The 16,679-nt window shown below is 42.9% G+C and overlaps 1 protein-coding gene across 1 annotated transcript in view; it reads left to right on the top strand.

The window, feature by feature from the left end:
• Positions 1-2,473: 2,473 nt before the first annotated feature.
• Positions 2,474-16,679, top strand: part of RABEP1 (rabaptin, RAB GTPase binding effector protein 1) — a 52,572-nt gene continuing 38,366 nt past the window's right edge. Inside the window, exon 1 of the mRNA XM_074160844.1 lies at positions 2,474-2,661. Coding sequence (XP_074016945.1) covers positions 2,628-2,661 — 34 coding nt within the window. The 5' untranslated portion in view covers positions 2,474-2,627. The remainder of the gene's footprint in view (positions 2,662-16,679) is intronic.

The raw sequence follows: 16,679 nt of genomic DNA, 5'->3' as shown, positions 1-16,679 counted from the left end.
ACAACCACAGTCCCCCTGTTTACTCCTGGTCTCCAGACAACCACCCAGCGTACACACTCACTGCTTGTCACTGGATGTTACTGTTTAAACAAAAGCTGCAAACTTATCTTTTCCAGCAAGCCCGCAAGATTAAATTTCAGGCAGAGTGCAAGGAGACAGCTACTCCTCCAGCTTGTACTAACATGGCACACATTCTCCAGGAAGATGCATCTTCCATTAACTTGTGTCTGCTGGTTGTGGTACTGATGCTAAAAAAGCCTGTTAGACTTTTAGGCCAAATATATTAAATAAAAATTAATGGTATTCTAGGAGTGTTATTATTTCTGGAGGAGTTTATTCCAGAAATAGTCTCTGCCCACCTGCAGCTCCCTAGACCTGACCAATGTCTCACTAATTCAATAATACTGCATTTCTCCACCATTTACAGCACAGGAATTGGAATTCAGCACTTTTGATCTCTGCTGGTTTTGCCACTGCAATAGACCTGTTCCTATGACTGCAAACCGCTGTTAAACTTCGCATAACTCCTTTAAGGTTTAGCCGAGTCATGCTGGAAAATCCTTTGAGATCAAGGCTCTAAGAACTACAAGTGATTAGAATGAAATGGGACATTTTGGGATGCGCAGAGGAAGTTACCCAATTGTTTCAGGTTCCAAGACACTGTGACTAGATACTACATAAACCTTTGCCTCTGTTAGGTTCAATTACTGTCCACAGAAAGAAGAAAAAATTAAGTAAGAACCATATCTATAAAGCTAGTACACAGTTAGATTAGAAAACAAGAAGGAACGAAGAAAAAGTACAAGCCCCTTGAGAGCTTCCCGATTATTCAAACTACTGTAAAAATCCCATTTAATACGTAAGCTCAGGAGTTCTGAGTGCAAATTTTGAAATGTTGCAATTCCAACAGCCAGTATTTTGGCGATGGAAGTGATATGATATTTATCCCTTAATAAGTGCTTGTAGGTACAACAGATATAAAGTTTGATATTATCTTCCTTTCTGTTTGCAGCAGGAGTGATACATAAAGGTTTGATCCTGGACAGATCAAAACGTGGGAATTTTGCCTTGACGTGAACAAGATGAAAGTAGGTGCTAATACGGGTGGTTTGGGGTACCCATAAGAACACACACGAGTACAGAGTTTCAAGAGCTCAGTCCCACAGTTAGGACTAGATTTTCAAAAGGATTTATGCTTATAATATCCAGCTACTTCTAAAAGAGCCTAAGCAGGAGCTAAGAAATTTGGAAATGTACCTCAAGTGGTAGATAATTAGTCCTTTGATCATTTTGTCACTAAGCCAGCAATTCTGTGCAGAATCTGCAGCTCTGGGTTCTCCAAATACCTATGAAAAGAAAGCTCTACATGACTCAAGTTGGTAACACTGAAAAGTCAAGTCTTTAGTTTAAACCCGCTTTACACAACAGTGAAGACTGAGAAGATTTACCTCAACTGATCAAAATACGCAAAAAGTAAAGGATTAATTTTCAAATACCCCCTTTTTCAAGTTTGCATTTGGTTTAACTGAGCAAGAATCTAATACGAAATGCAGAATCCTATGTCCTGCCTTTCCACCTATTTTGATAGCAAGGCCTGATAAACCGTGGCAACAAGTGAGGGGAAGGGTGAAGTCCTGTGAGGCCCAGTTTAAAAATGATTGGGTTTTAGGGTATGCAAACCATAAGAAAGGCAAGCTGTAATAGATCCTGCCCTTGACAGGACTTGGTATCTTACTATCCACTCCAATGCAGCTTTCTGTGATTTCACATGCCCCCAGAGGATATAAATCAGCATTTTTAGTGATAAAAACCTGGAGTTTAGGCACGATCTCCCCATTAGGTGGAAGGATTAATAACCTCCTCCATCAAAACAGCCCCACGCACCACGAAATCCTGGCTGTCCGCAGGGAAGAGATTCTGTGGACAGGCTCCTTCTGCCCCCCACCTGTTCACACCCTCCTCCCTCCCTAGATTATACAGCAGAATAGTATTATGTTGGCATCGCTTTAACCAATTCCCTGAATAATAAATGCTAACTGTAATTTTAGGCTAGCCTGACTGAGAGCCGACCCCGGGATGTCTCCGCGGCCTGGGAGCCCAGCCGGGCACTCAGGCCAGGCCGGGGCCCTGGGGCCAGGCCGGGCGGAGGGGGCAGGCGGCGGCTCGGACAACGGCCGGGCTCCGGGGCGAACCTGGGGCGGCGGGAACCCCGCCGGGCGCCTTCAGCTCCGCCGTCCGTCCGCTGCCCCAGCCCTGCCCGTCACGGGCGGAGGCTTCGGCCGGGCCCCCGCCGGGGCCGGCTCTGCCTCCCCCCTCAGCCGTTGGGTGACAAAGCACCTCAGCATGGGGCCGGCCGCCGCGGGAGAAGCCTCCCTGCCCCCGCCGGCCCTCCCAGCTCCGGTGGCGGCAGCCGGTCCCGTGGTCTCACCGTGGGCGCCTGCGCGGCGCTCCTCCTCCTCCTCCTCCTCCCGCCGGCGGCGGCCGCTGTCAGGATGAGGCGGAGGAGGCGGAGGCCCAGGCCGGCAGCTCCCGTCTCTCGCCGGGGCCCCCTGGCGTAGCGGTTCCCGCTCCGACGCCGCGGCTGGAGGCGGAGGAGGCCGCGGCGGCGCCGTTCGCCCGCCAAAGCCATGGCCCAGCCCGGTCCGAGCCCCCCGACAGACGGTAAAGAGGGAGGCGGCCTCGCTCGCCGCAGCCGGGCGGCCGCGGCCTGCCCAGCCCCGGGCTCGCCTGCGGAACCGCGCCGGCCGGGGGGCAGCGGCCTGGGCGAGGCGGCCTTACCGGGCCGCGGCGGTGGGTGGTGACGGCGGCGCGGAGGTGGGATCGGCCGGGGACAAGGGTGTGCGTGGGACAGCGGCGGGGGCGTGAGGGAAGGGGGGACCCGCGGAGAGGCCTGTGGGGCCGGGAGGGAGCGGTGTGAGGGGAGGGCGGGCGGTGAGCGCCCCGGCGGGGGGAGAATGGCTGGGAGAGGTGGGTCGGGAAGGCCTTGCGAGGACGGAGGGGACATCGCAGGTGGTTATTAGTCTGTAAATGTGCTTAATGTGGAGCAAGGGCGGGTCCCTGGCGCGTACAGGGAGGATAATGCTTCAGAGGACGCGCTGCTCGCTGCTGCCGGGAAAGGGGCTCAGGGCCCGGGCAGCGGTGGGACGAGCCCTCCCCACCCTGGGAAAGGGAGGGAAAGGGTGGTGGTGCTTGTATCCAGGTAGACGTTTCTCGTCTGGGCAGGACTTCGTCATGGATTTGGCCACGGCAGGTGATGTAGGGCTGTGAAAAGGCACTTGGAGAGGTTGAGGTCAGGATGCTCGGCGGGGACGGTTCATTCCTCTGCTGGAAAAGACAAAGACAATGACAGCTCTTCTCTCCGGGTGGTGTTTACCTGTGCAGGAGAAAGATAAGCTTTCCCTGAAGGTTTTCTTTATGGAGAGGTTATTTGTTTCTGGTTTGGGAGACATTATGGACAAGGAAGTATTTTTTACCCTTGGAGTGGGTTACGGAACTGTACGCATATCAGAAAAACTGTAGGTAATGCATATCTTGGAAGATGGGAGTGAAGGGACAGTGTTTCATGTATGGGATGGGGTGAGAGAACAAGAAATTTAAGTTGAGGCTGGCCATAATGTAGAAATAGGAGGACCAGAGAGAAGCGCAGAATCTTGAAGGGCAGGTGCTTACCCAGCCATGGGACTGTGCCAGAGCTCTCTTTTTTTAGAGAATAGATGAGTTTCCCTGGGAAAGCACTCTGTTAGAAAAGGGCAATGATGTATTCTTAATTATGCATATCTAGGGAATTGTGTGGCTTTTTTTTTTTTCCTTGGTGGAGTTACACAGGAAAGTGCTCATCCTCAGGGATTTCAGTATTTCAGTCTACCTTTTCAAAGTTTTAATGATGAAGGTGCTTAGATTATGGGAGTTTTTTCCTACATTAAGGTCAATGGTTGTGTGCTCATCCTTCTAGAGTACTAAGGGGAAGGTGAATTTACTCGCTGTCACACTTGTAAGATCGATGGTGGTGTGGGTTGCTCTTGTATACTCTCTGGTGAATAACCATTGTTTATTGTTCTTTAGCCTTTTCTTCTGAGAGCTACAGAATAGCTTCCAACAAATTTTCTTCTTGGCTCTTGCAGACTATCTGACTGCAGGTGTTCAGTGGAACTGTGCATTGTACAAATGTTTGCTGCCTCTTGACCCGGAAAGGTAGTTGTATATTAGTAGTATGTTAGAAGTTATGAGCTGGTTAGATTTTATTTTATTTTCTGTTGTTTAAATAGAAGGCAAAAAGGAGCAAGTAGACTTCATCAGCCTATCATATTGCTAAATTTTTTCTTGTAGGAGGTACGGATTGCTTTCTCATGCTTTCTAGCTGTGGGAAGATGAGGACGCTGGAAATAAGGCACATGGCGGGTGGGAAACTGGCTGCAAGTTGGATGGATTCTGAAAGTGGTTACTGTTCTCGCACCAAAGAATTAGAACTTCTAAAATGGCTCCTCTCCCCCATCCTCCTTTGGCAGGAATAGGATCGGTTTGGGGTTTTTAATCCACTTTGATTACTATACTATTGTTCTCATGTGTGTTGGTTTTATTTTTGACTAACTTGCCAAAAGTGTGCCTTGAAACCTCTCCGTTCTATTTTAATGTGGAAAAATTATGGAAGGAAGGAATTATTTAATATTTTTAGATGTCTGCACTGAATTTATTGCTTAGAGGAGTAGTGTAACCTCTGATTTAAGATTACATGTGACAAAATAGAACTGGATTAGTATGTTCCCCTAAGGAAAAACGATGGCTTTTTATAATTACTTATATTGATTATAAATACCTTATGGATTCTTTACTTGTGCAAGACACATCAGCTATGACTTTTTGTTGAAACAAGTATAAAGGAACTACTATTTCTACTGTAGTAGAAATAACATATATGAAACAACATGAGGGGAATATAATATAGAATATATATTCTATTCTGGTGCCCGTAACTGAAATGAAAATGGGCCCAAGAAGAGGGGAAGGAATAGCACAAAGAGACAGGAAAAGAATGGACCTCAGGTCCTACCCTGTTTTTGTACTTTGGCTTAGTATAGAAGTTAATAACCCTCTAATTCTTTTGTGTGTGGCAATAGAGGTTCCATACGATAAGAATTGCAGAAAGGCCAAGTGCAGAGTCCTTTGGCTGCTGGTGTAGCTTTGTGCACCGAGCTGTGAACTGTTAGCTAATGATGGCAGCCTGCGGTGCAAGTAGGTGTGTGCTTCTTACTGATCTGGTCAAGGTGGGTTTTTCTGAGATTTTTAATTAACGTGTGTGTTGTCTAGATCGCGGGACTGGAACAGTAATTCCTAATTTTTAAAAAATATTTTTATTTTTGAAGGTGGTACACTCTCAGTCTCCCTGGGTTTAATTCCAATCTGGATGTTTGCCATCTCTGAAAATAAAGGTTACCAAACAAAATATTTTGGCAGAGTTTTTCACTATCAGAACGCTCAGGCTTTAGCATTATTCCCTTCCTAGTATCTGGAAAAGGCTTCAATGAAGAGACTGCAGTTACATAAAACACTAATTCTTCAGGACTGAAAAATTAATTACAACGACATGCAAATTATTAAACTCTTCTTACTGCACTAGTAAACTTAAACCGTTAGTACAGTTGGACTGATAAATAGCGTCTCCATTGATACTATTTTGTGATAAAGGAAACTGTTAATGGCACAGTCTATCAAATATTTTAATAAGAATTTGCCAGCAGAAAGAATTCATACGGTATTGGAGTAACTTGTTCTTACCCCTGTGCTTAGGCGAGGAAAAACGGTGTCTCTTTTTTGTGGTCAGAGATTATGGCAGCTCTCAGTGAAGAGAACTGCTCAGCTGTAGAAAGAAGATTAGAGGACGTTGCCATATTGATTTTAGTGCCACGAGCAGCACCCTGAGCTGCGTTGTTTCCCTGTGGCAATAATGTGGGATCCTGAGAAGAGCAGACACGTGCTGTCGCTGTACTTTTCATGTGCCCCAGAGGCCGAGCATGGCTAGAGAAGGGGTCTGGGATGTCACGTAGAAAACTAAGTAACAAAACCTAAGCCTTAGATGCTTTTACGTTTCTAGGTATTTTCCTTATAGGTATCACTTCTAAATGAAATTGAAGTATCTGAAAATGCTATTACTGATCTCAAAAGCTGGGTGTGGACTGGTTTTGAGCGCTGAGGTTCAGTTTGTGGTGTTGATGTAACTGTCAAATGTTAAACTCTTTTCTCTTGGGGAGTGACTTCAAAATTGTTGGTACTTTCCAAGAGCCAAAAAATTTCTTCCCTCGCTTTCATTTTGCTTTGTCTTAGTTTTATTATGTTATTTAATAGTTATTAATATTATTATACCACTATATTTTTAATTAAAAACCACAAGCATTCACACGTCTTTTTTTTAAAGCTGAATGTTTTTCCATGTCAGTTTAATGGACAAATCTGGGATTTGGCTTCAAAAGCAGAACAGACACCTTGAATGTCATGTTTCCACCTTTAGAATTTCTAAGGAAGTTTTGATCTGCTCAGCAGGTCAGTTTGCTCTGTAGTGAAAATATGCACATTCAGGGTGTCTGTTTTCCTCTAGAAGCCAAGTCCCAAATCTCTCTCTCAATTTTGAAAAATACCGTGACCCTGTTCTTTATAATTAGCTGTTGACTCGCCTGAAGGCACAATGAATATACTTTAACACGTGGACTGACTCCTCTTTGCACTTTGAACACCAGAAAATATAAGTTCTTTGCCCGTTTGTATTGCCTTTCGGCCACTTTGCCAACATCGCAGAGAAGATGGCCTTAGTAAATGTTTCCTTCCCTTCCTGGCCTGATGCCTCAAGATGCTCAGTTGCATTCCCGTAGCCCTTGGTGGGTGGAGCGGATTCTCGCTGTGGAGCTAGTTTGTGTGCGCTCCCTTGAAAGTGGCTGAAGAAGGAATTCTGTTTTAAAACTTTCAAGAAGCTAAACCGAACAATGTCTCTCAGCATGGGAGTGGACCAAACCCCGTAGGCTTCATTACGTGTGGTGGCTGAATGGCGGACACCCTGGGTTTTCACTCCAGGCGCTTTATTAAAAAATACTTCTAAGATGTGAAGGTTTCTATATTATATTTAGGTATTTTATTATATTTGGTATTTTTAAAAATAAAAGTATGTAGTTAAAAAGAAAAACCGTGACGTTACGGCTTTACTGTGACTGAGGTCTTCCGAGATAAGAACGGATAACACTGGTAAGCAGCACTTACTAAGCAGACTTCTAAGCAGTCTCTGAGAGCAAGGTTGAAAAAAAACCTACTCCCAACTAGCTATAAATGCCATTGGGTGTGTATTTAAGAGGAACATCTTTCACTCCAAAGGTCTAGTACTTCTGAGTGGTTCCTAGTCTTGCAGAATTGTTTTTAGTTTCTGAGTCTGTGGTGCCCGAGTTACTGGTACTGGTCTCTGCAAGTTATTCTATAAATAGTGCAAGCATTGTGTAATTTTAGTCATGGTATAGTCAGTTAAGCATGATGATGAATTATCTCTGGAAAAATTTAAATCATTTGATATCTTTATATAAATTGGCATAGGAGGAACAAGTGAGTAGCGTACCCTTAGTTAATATTTCTATGTCTTTCGGAAAGAAGAGAATTGCTTTTTAGCTCTTTACTGAAACGTATCTGGTGCTTGAGAGAACTTCTGGGTTGCGCTGTTGCTTTATTAGTGGTACCTATAGTACCTTAAAAATGCAGAACTGCAGCATAACTGTTAATATAATGCGGAATTGCTGCGTTTATTTTATTTAATTATTTTTTCCATTCATGTCTGCCTCTGTCAGCCACAACTCCTACTGGCGTTCAGCTGACTCGTGGTGCTGCTTCTCTCCTTCCTGTCCTCATCCTGTGCTTATCTTCCCTGGCCTGACTCCTCCAGATACGACAAAGAGGAAAAATAAAAGCTTTCGAATCACGCTTCACATCTGTTTCCATCTTCCCTGGCAATTTCTGCTTCTATACACAGTTAAGTGGCAGAAACCTGGCCTTGCTTGACCTTTGGTCACAGATTTTTTTTTTCTCTCCCGTCAAATGGCGAGTCATTTGACCTCGTCTTGGGCAACTGCTGCTCTTCAGCCAGTCCTCCGGTTTCCTCAGTCCTCCTTCCCAGCCATCACCTCATCTTCTGTAAATACTGCTCTCCCTCTCGCAGGCCTTTTGCAACCTCCAGGCTGTGGGTGTCCCCTGTACCTTGCCCTTGTTTTGGCTGCTCTGCTCTTTGCTTGCTCTGCTCTGCAATTAGCACACCCTTGCTCTCTGCTTCCTCCAGGCCTGCACTCTTCTTCTTGTAGAGAAGATCGCATGACCGTATAAACTTCCTCTGTGAAAAATGCCTTTTCTTTTCCAGACAGCATTACTCCCTAGCTGTGTTCAATCTTAGCTTGTTTACTGTTTTGTTTTTTTTTTTAATATCTTTTATTTAAGATCTCTCCAGTTTCTTTTACAAAAAAGGAAAGATCTCCTGCTTTACTCTTGATAGAGAGCAAATACTCATCTGCTCTTCAGCCCTGCCTTATACATCTTCAGCTTCTGAATTTTCTCAGAACAGGTTATAGTATTCTACAGGCAATGGACTTCAGTTACTCACCTATATATCATGAAGTTGGCTGACATCTAATTCTTTAATACCTCGGTATCTTTATTTGTAAACCAAAGCAGTTATGTGCCTCACAGATTGTGAAAATTAATTGCTGGAAGTTAATTTATGCCTCTTGGAAAGGCAGAAGAGTATGAGAGTTCCATATTTTGGCAATCAGAGCATTTCTGAGAGCTGGTATCAGTAGAGAGCAGGGCAGGAAACCCTCACTGCTGTGATTTGCTGGTTCTCTTCTGTGTGCAGCTAAGAGCCCTGTCTTGTCTTGTGTGTCTGGCAGTGTTAAGAACTGAAAAATAACTAGGATCTTAAAAAAAAAAAAAAGAGTGGCCTGATTTAGTTACTTAATAAGCAGAAAAGCCTTGCCTTACTGTGGTGAGTCACACTGAGAGAAGAAATTTAAATTCAGGTGGGATTTTCTTATTAATATTTATCATCTTGTTACATTTTGTGGTTTCTGAAAATGTTTTTTAGTAAAACTATGGAGCAAAAATGCAGTAACAGATAGAAGTTATACATGGCAAAGCGAATCAGAATCAATAATTGAAAGACAACAGAAGCATTAACCGTGTGGTGCCCCAGAGGGAATGGCCTGGAGGTAAGAGAAAAGGATTAACTGAGGATCAAACCAGCCCAGCTTTGTTGGTTATAGTGGTGTTGCCCAGAAAGTGACCTGAATGGGCTATATGGGTTTTATTGCATCTTTTGTTGTGCTTTGAACTTAAGGCTAATTGCAACACCGCTTATTTAAATGGCAACAAAAGAGAGAAATATGCAAAACGAAAGAAGAGTTCTCTTTCACCTCTTTTTTGTCTAAGTGTTTCCATGTGTAACTTTGCCCACCACACCCCTGCCTTGTCAGGGTAACTTTCTGTATTTGCATGGGTGGTTACCATTAAAATGCTCCCCAACATAAGTAATTTTTGTGTTATATTTTAATCTGTGCTACATCAGTGCTATGCAAAATGATTAGACTATCACCATGGTTGGTTGCTTAAAAAAAAAGAGAGATACAGTAACTTGCGAACAGTAACTCGGGTACAACCACAGAGTATAATCCAATCTTTACATGTGTGTTTTCAGTGTCATTGCTTTAATCTACGCAGGAGGAAACACAGATGAGTGCTAAAAGTTATTGCTCAAGCAATAACTATAAATTTTCCTGTCTGGTACCCTTCAAGAAAATTGTCTTTCTTAAGGCCTACTGAAGTTCATATTAGACTCCCGTTGACTTCAGACACAGGAATCGGAGTATTTGTCTTATATTGACAGCGGTCTGTGCCAAAATCACTGTAGTATAATTTAACTGTGGTGTTACTTGGTTTATTTTGGTGAAATATGAAACATAAATTTGGCTCTGTTAGTTCAAGTCATCTGACAAGCTGACATCTTTATGTCATATGCTACATCTTTTACATTTTCTGTTAAAGATTGGTTTCAGGTAAGGTTTTCTTAATTCTCAGCTTGCAGTGTCTGTTTATATCTTCTTCCTTGGCTGTATCTAGAGGTGTGTGCTAAATTAATGGGAAAGCAATTAGCCAAACTCTGGATTCTGTGCGTGACTGACGCTTCTAGCTGTGAACATATTATAGCTGTCTCTCTGGGCTTCACAGCTCTGTTTGAGTTCTAGATGGAACTGGAGATTAAGATGCTAAGTCTCTAAATGGTGTAGAAACTCCTGATGTTACAAAGGCTGCTTTCGTTTGAGGCTCTGAGGCTCACGTTTACCTGGTGACACATCAGGAGAGCTTGTAATGGCACATTACAGGGTCTAATCTAACTGCAGTTTTGTCCTAGCATATTTGCTTTAAAGGAAGAGTAAATGTGAGCGTAACCTTACTCTGGAACACAAGCGTTTTCTGATATATTTTTATCTACAGCTCTAGGTATTGTACCAGTCTAATGTGTGTGTACTGGAGACACCCTTTCACTTGCATTTGTTCAAAACCAGTGTGTAGACAAACACGGATGGGAAAGCTGAGCTTTGGAATTTGCTTTCTGATACAGATGATGTTGGTAAGCTTCCCCTGGAGAGTCTGAATGGAAATCAGGATTTGAGGAAGGTCATTTATCACTTACAAATGACAGCCATCAAGTCTTAAAAAGTAAGTTCTGCTGCATGACTACACTGATCTCAGCTGCCGCAAGGGAGAGTGTGGGACAGAAGGAAGGCCAGGCTATTTCTTTTGGCAAGCAGCGTGCACTTAGGTTTAAACGGATTATCAAAGTGTACCCATCGGCTGTGGTTTCATGTTGCAGCTGAGCCAGTCTAGAAGGCTGCTGCTGCTGAAAGGAGTGATCCTGCTTTCTTCTTCCTGCTCCCAACAGCTGTGTTCCCATTATTTCCTTTGTGCCAGCTCTGTGCCTTCGACCCATGGCTGAGCCGGTTCAGCTCGGTCACCCAGCCGAGAACTGCTCACTGCTGGATTAATGAGTTTAATTGATTTAGTGGAAGACCTGATGAGCGTTAGAGATGGCATAAAGGAAGGGATGGAGACCACACAGTAGTAATATGAGTGTCTGAGGGGTAGTTCAGATTCTTTCACAGTTTAGACCAGTGTATATCCTGCTGTCACGTTTGTGTCAGTTCTGGTATACGCTCAGCCAAGGGATGAGTGTGATTAGGGACCCGGTTTCACTCGCTCCCTCTCACCCCCCAGTCTTTTGCCCCCACTTCTCTAATTCTGTCATTGTACAGCCTCAAAGGCTCTCATAGCATGGTGGGTATAGAAGGCCCGTGTGGTCAGAGCAAGGTGGGAGTGCTGAGTTCCCCTTTCAGATGACCACCAGTACTTAAATTGGTTTAAAATGATCATAACTGCAGGCTTTGTAAAGTCTTCGTCTTCTATAATGCTTATACCCCAGGCATATTTAAAAAAAATTTTGAAAACTTTGTGCTGGAGGAGGATTTTCTTCCTTTTTAACTGTTCAGGAGTTCATTTGGTTGACAAGTGGTAGCAAAAAATATGAATATATAAAATGATGGCAGTGCTTTCTGGCAAGAAATAGATTATAGAGGCTTGGGGGAGCAGTACTCTGTTGTTCTCAGGGAAACTGTTTGATTGCTGTAGAAACCTTACGCCAAATTATAGGAACTGTATCCTGTTCCTTATCAAATAAAGATGCTAATCATCTTCTATTATTTGTCCTACTGTACTTATCACCACAGTGTGTCTATAAATACATCTGGCAACCATATTTTCTAGGCCATTTATTAAGATTTATATCCTTTAAGTGGCTACTCTAAGGTACCATTTTTTCATGCCTGCGACCTGCTTTTCTGACAACTAACACTTTTAAATTACTCTTCCTTGAAAGTAAGTCTTCACCTGTTCTCTGTCTCAGTTTATTCTCTGTCTACCAATTTGAGTGACCTAATTATGTAGGAAGGGACAGGGAACCACAGAGGGAAAGAAATCTGGTGTCAACTCCCTTTCGTGGTGCTTGTGTACATTGATAACTCTTGGGTTATGTAGAATTACTGTGATTTCTGAAGCTTTCCTGGTACCTGTAAAAATAGGGTAGTGCTGTCTGGTAGCTGCACATGTGGAGGTGAGTTTGTATGCTATTACTGATTATGTCAGCTTTTGAAAAAGCCCACCAAGATGCTGATTTGCTATAAGTGGCCATCTCCTCAGACCTCTAGGGATGGTAAACTAGAGAAGCCATTCCCTGTATAAATTTCGCAAACAGTGATTTGATCTTTGAGCAACCTGCTCTAGTGGAGGTGTCCCTGCCCAGGGCAGGGGGGGTTGGAACTAGATGATCTTTAAGGGCCCTTCCAACTCTAACCATTCTATGATTCTTGTTTTTTTCTGCATCGTTTTCTTGGTCTAGCTGTGTGCTTCTCTTTCCAATCGAGTTTTTTACTTTTCTCACCTTCCTTTACATTTTTAAGTGTGTTAGGTCACCATTAATGTGTTCCTTCTGCCCAGAAATTGGAAGAGTATTAGGGGTGCTCTGTAGCCTGAATACTCTCAGAGCTACACCTCAATTATTGTCCCTACAACAAACAGCAAGACAGCTTGAGGTCTTAGACTAGTGGTATCTGGGGGAATTTTTGAATTAATTGAATGATTTTGGTTTATATATTAAATTACTTCTTCAAAGAGAACAATGCGGTAGGGTTGTTTTGGTTTTTTTTCCTGAGAGCTGAGTCATACTTTATTCACTTTTTTTCCCCAAAAGAGGACAATCTTTAATAAATCTGTAGGCGACCTGATAAACATATTATAAGCAGTGAAAGGGATTTTTTTTTTTCCCTCCCACTGAAAATGAGTCAGCAATTAAACTATCTTGAAAGAATATCAGTATTGAGTTTGTTGTCTGGGTTTAGCAAATGTTTACATTTTAAGAAAACATTAATACTAGTGCTGTTCAGAGGGATAAATTGTGGAAGTGGTCTCCTGTATAGTGAAGTCTGTGTCCAGATCTCTCCCTAAATGTCTGTCAATCTGAAATATTGTTATTTGATCAGAACAGCAGATTTCAGATGGTTTACTAAAACAGCCGATATCCTCTGTTTAAATTTTGTTTTTCTTGCAAGGCAGGATACTCTGAAAACCTCCCTGTCAAGTGTAATTGCCACGTGAAGTAGTTTAATCCTGTTCTGGATTTGTGGTTATATCATGGAAACGCTGCGCTGCAGTAGTGCGGAAAAGCTTGGCAGAGCATTCCCGTGTAAATACCAAGACTCATTCATACTTTCGATGTTGCTTTGGTCAAGAAGAAGGAAGCGACTTGACGGTTTTTGGGGACTTGCTGTAAAATCCTGTGGAAGGGGAATAGGTGGATTTGCTGGGGGTCTTGTTACAGGCTGGAGGAGCCGCCTCTGCGCGTCTGCTTAAAATACCTCCTGTTGGGTGTTTCGGTTACCAGTGAATGGGGCAGCACAGGCCGATGAAATCAAAGGAGTGGTGAAAGTGTGCGTGAATGCTTGACAGATGCATTGTTTAAGCTTAGATGTATTAAATGCTCAAAAAGCTTTGCCAAGGGGATGAAGTCAGGCTGTGACTGCAGGGTAGGTAGATCCACCTGGGCCAGCTTTGAGCCGAGAGTGGTGTAATCGTAGCAGCAGTGACACTCAGCCCAAGCTGTCAACCCTTCTAGAGAGATGGCACCAATGCTCGATACTTAACCTTCGCTGAGTTCTGAGCTGCCATCGCCATGCTCTTGTTTGCTCAGGCAGTCCTTGTTTGAGTAAATGTACACAGCCTGCAGAGTAAATAGACCCTTCATAAACCCAAGAAGTCATTGAGCTTTGTTCCTGCAGTCTTTTTTTTTAAAAATTGATCCTCTTGGAAAGAGCAGTTATAAAAATGAAAAATCATTAAAGCAAGGGGAATAAGATACAAGCATTGAGAGAGCAGGGAAAATGCTGATGATTGCGATGAGGTTGGTAACTCGGTTCTCTCCATTTTGTGTCGCTGTAGATGAATTCGAAGTGTCTGTGCTCACCAGACTGTGGCTTGCTGTTGACTTTTGAAATATTCTAATAGGCATTTGAGCTTACCCACACTGTGTTTCGAGAAGATTCACTGATGGTAGCAGCAGGATGCAGCCAACATGCTTTCTGTAGGGTACCATCTATTGTGATGTATGATTGACTTTTCCAATGCTGTGGCTCATCCTCTGCTGCCCTGTTTAAGTTATCCCTGAAATGATGAGGCAGAGCGCATGGCTGATTCTCTTGAAAAAATGCTCATCGTGTTTTCCTGACTTTTTAGGAGGGGTTGTTCTTGCTCACCAAAACATCAATGGCAGAAATGGAGTGAAAACTAACGATGGCAAAACCTCTCATGCATGGAGTTGAAACTTCTGTGGACAAAATTAAACGCGTGCACAAAACTGAGAGCTCTGATGACAATGCTACTTAGATGGTGAAGGAAAGAACCAGCTACTATGATGAGGGATGTAGGAAAAAGCCAGGCTATAACAATGGAGGTAGGGGACTGTCCTTGGGAAGAAACAGTGCTTTTAGCAAATGAAAGAAAAATTCAAGTCCACTTCTGTCAACGTGGACATACGTGATTACCTGCATTCCTGTGATACTTGATGTGCGTGAACGCTGTTCCATTGCAGTCCAATTTAAATAATGTTTAACTAAGCATAAATTTAAAACAAGACTTAAGTTACCTGGGGCCAGAATGGGTGAATGTGTAGAAGAGGTGAGGAGCATTACTCATCACGTGAAGTGGGCTTATTAGAATCACAGAATCAAAACTGGGGTTTGCGTCCAAGAAAGAAGACAAGGGAGGCAATAACAAAGCAAGGAAGTAGTTAACATGAGTGCTGTGAAAAGGGAGAAAAAGCGGGAAGAGGAAGTGGAAAAAAATGGGGAAGGAGATGTTGGCTTTTTTCCTTGTAATTCTGCATGAAGAAGATTTCAGTAAAAATAGTTGCATGTCAAAGGTACAAGACAACATGTTGTCTTACTAACGAGTACTAAGTGACATTTCTGGTAATCTGTGTTTGACCTGAACCTAGGAACGATCTTGGGCTCATTTGCCTTCTGCCCGCTTCTGCACCAATTGAAACCACCAGCACCAGATGAGCTTTGGTGTTGAACTTGAGCAACGCCCACAGTGAACAGCAGCTGCCCCAGCTGGTGGAAGCAGGAACAAGGTCTTGAAAGATGATGCACCTGTGAAACACAAGCAACTCATGTAAAATGCCATGGGAATGGTCATATAAACAGCTCTGCAGGTTTTTACCGTATCATGTCAAACATTGCCTAGTTGTTATTGTGTATGGCTATTCAACTGTGCAGGATTAATTAAGCCATTTAAAGGACCCTTGTTTTCTCTTCCCTTTGTTTTTGTTCTCTTCTTGATGTATTATAGAAGAGAATCTTCCCATTTATTCAGATAATTAAAATCTAAAGAAATATAGGTATTTTAATTTGGTGCTGGCTATTTTTTTTTTATCCTTAATGTAGCATGTCATACAGTGTTTAATTTAAAAAAGGAAAATAAAGAGTAGGAGTAGGCGCTACTGACACTGCAAGTTACGGTGGAAGGGTGTTTCAGTCATTCAACTTCAATGGAAAAGTAGTATTACTTTCAAACTTTACTAGTATATTGCAAGCTTCCACTTGATGCTAATATATTTATAGTGGGGTTAGATGTTTGTAACGTACAGTGCCCGGTGGAATATTTTTGATCCTGCAATTATTGATTTACTGCAAAAAATAAGAAGATATTGTAACAGATATGATGCAGCAAGGCTCAATTCTGCATCATAAGTGATATCTGCGTTTGTTGGCAACACCAAGTTTCTATGTATATAGCATTAAATTTGTACTGGATTGTTTGCTTGTGAACGTTTAGTCAATAGAGAACAAATTGTGGATGTCAAATAACCTTCAACTGTACAATAAACTAGAAATTGTTGGACGAATGCGACCGTCTCTGTGAAAGCCCAGCCCAAAATGGGGAACTGCCTCAAAGTTACTTCTGCAGAGCTGCTGGTAATACTGGCAAGTAACGGCGTGTCTTCCCTTGCACAGCTGCAGTTTAGAATCTTTTTTTCTTTTCTTTTCTTTTTTTTGTCCTTTCTGGAGCTTAGTTATCATCACTGCATGCAGTGAAGTACTGGGGAAAGGAGAGGTGTGACAGCGCAGAGGGATTTGTTGCCACTCTGAAAACGAAGGTGGCAAGTGAGAAATCTGGTGTAATTTTCTGTCCTCAAATAAAACTAGAAAAGTCTGTGCTGACCAGGCAGCTGTAGCCATTTGTCCAGGGAAATCAAATACTTGATGCTTCCAAATGCCCGTTGCAGAACGACTGTACTGGAGTGTATTTTAAGAGCATGGGGGTTTTCGGGGTTGCGTTTTTGTGGTGGGTTTTTTTGGTTGTTGGTTGTTTTTTTGTTTTTTTGTTTTTTTTTTTTTCTAAAACAAATCCTGTTTGAAGAAAACAAAGAAAAACTTTTTTCAGTCTAAATACACATCTTGGTGGCAGACTCTTAGTTAAAGATTAATATAGTAACATAATTGTGGATCCAATGTGATGTCATGATAGATGAAAATTAGTACTCTAAGGAAATAAGCATGAAG

Source organism: Numenius arquata, chromosome 18 (assembly GCF_964106895.1).
Source record: "Numenius arquata chromosome 18, bNumArq3.hap1.1, whole genome shotgun sequence".
NCBI classification, from domain to species: Eukaryota; Metazoa; Chordata; class Aves; order Charadriiformes; family Scolopacidae; genus Numenius; species Numenius arquata.
The sequence above is the reverse complement of the archived record's forward strand: the minus strand, read 5'-3'. Positions and strand labels throughout refer to the sequence as shown.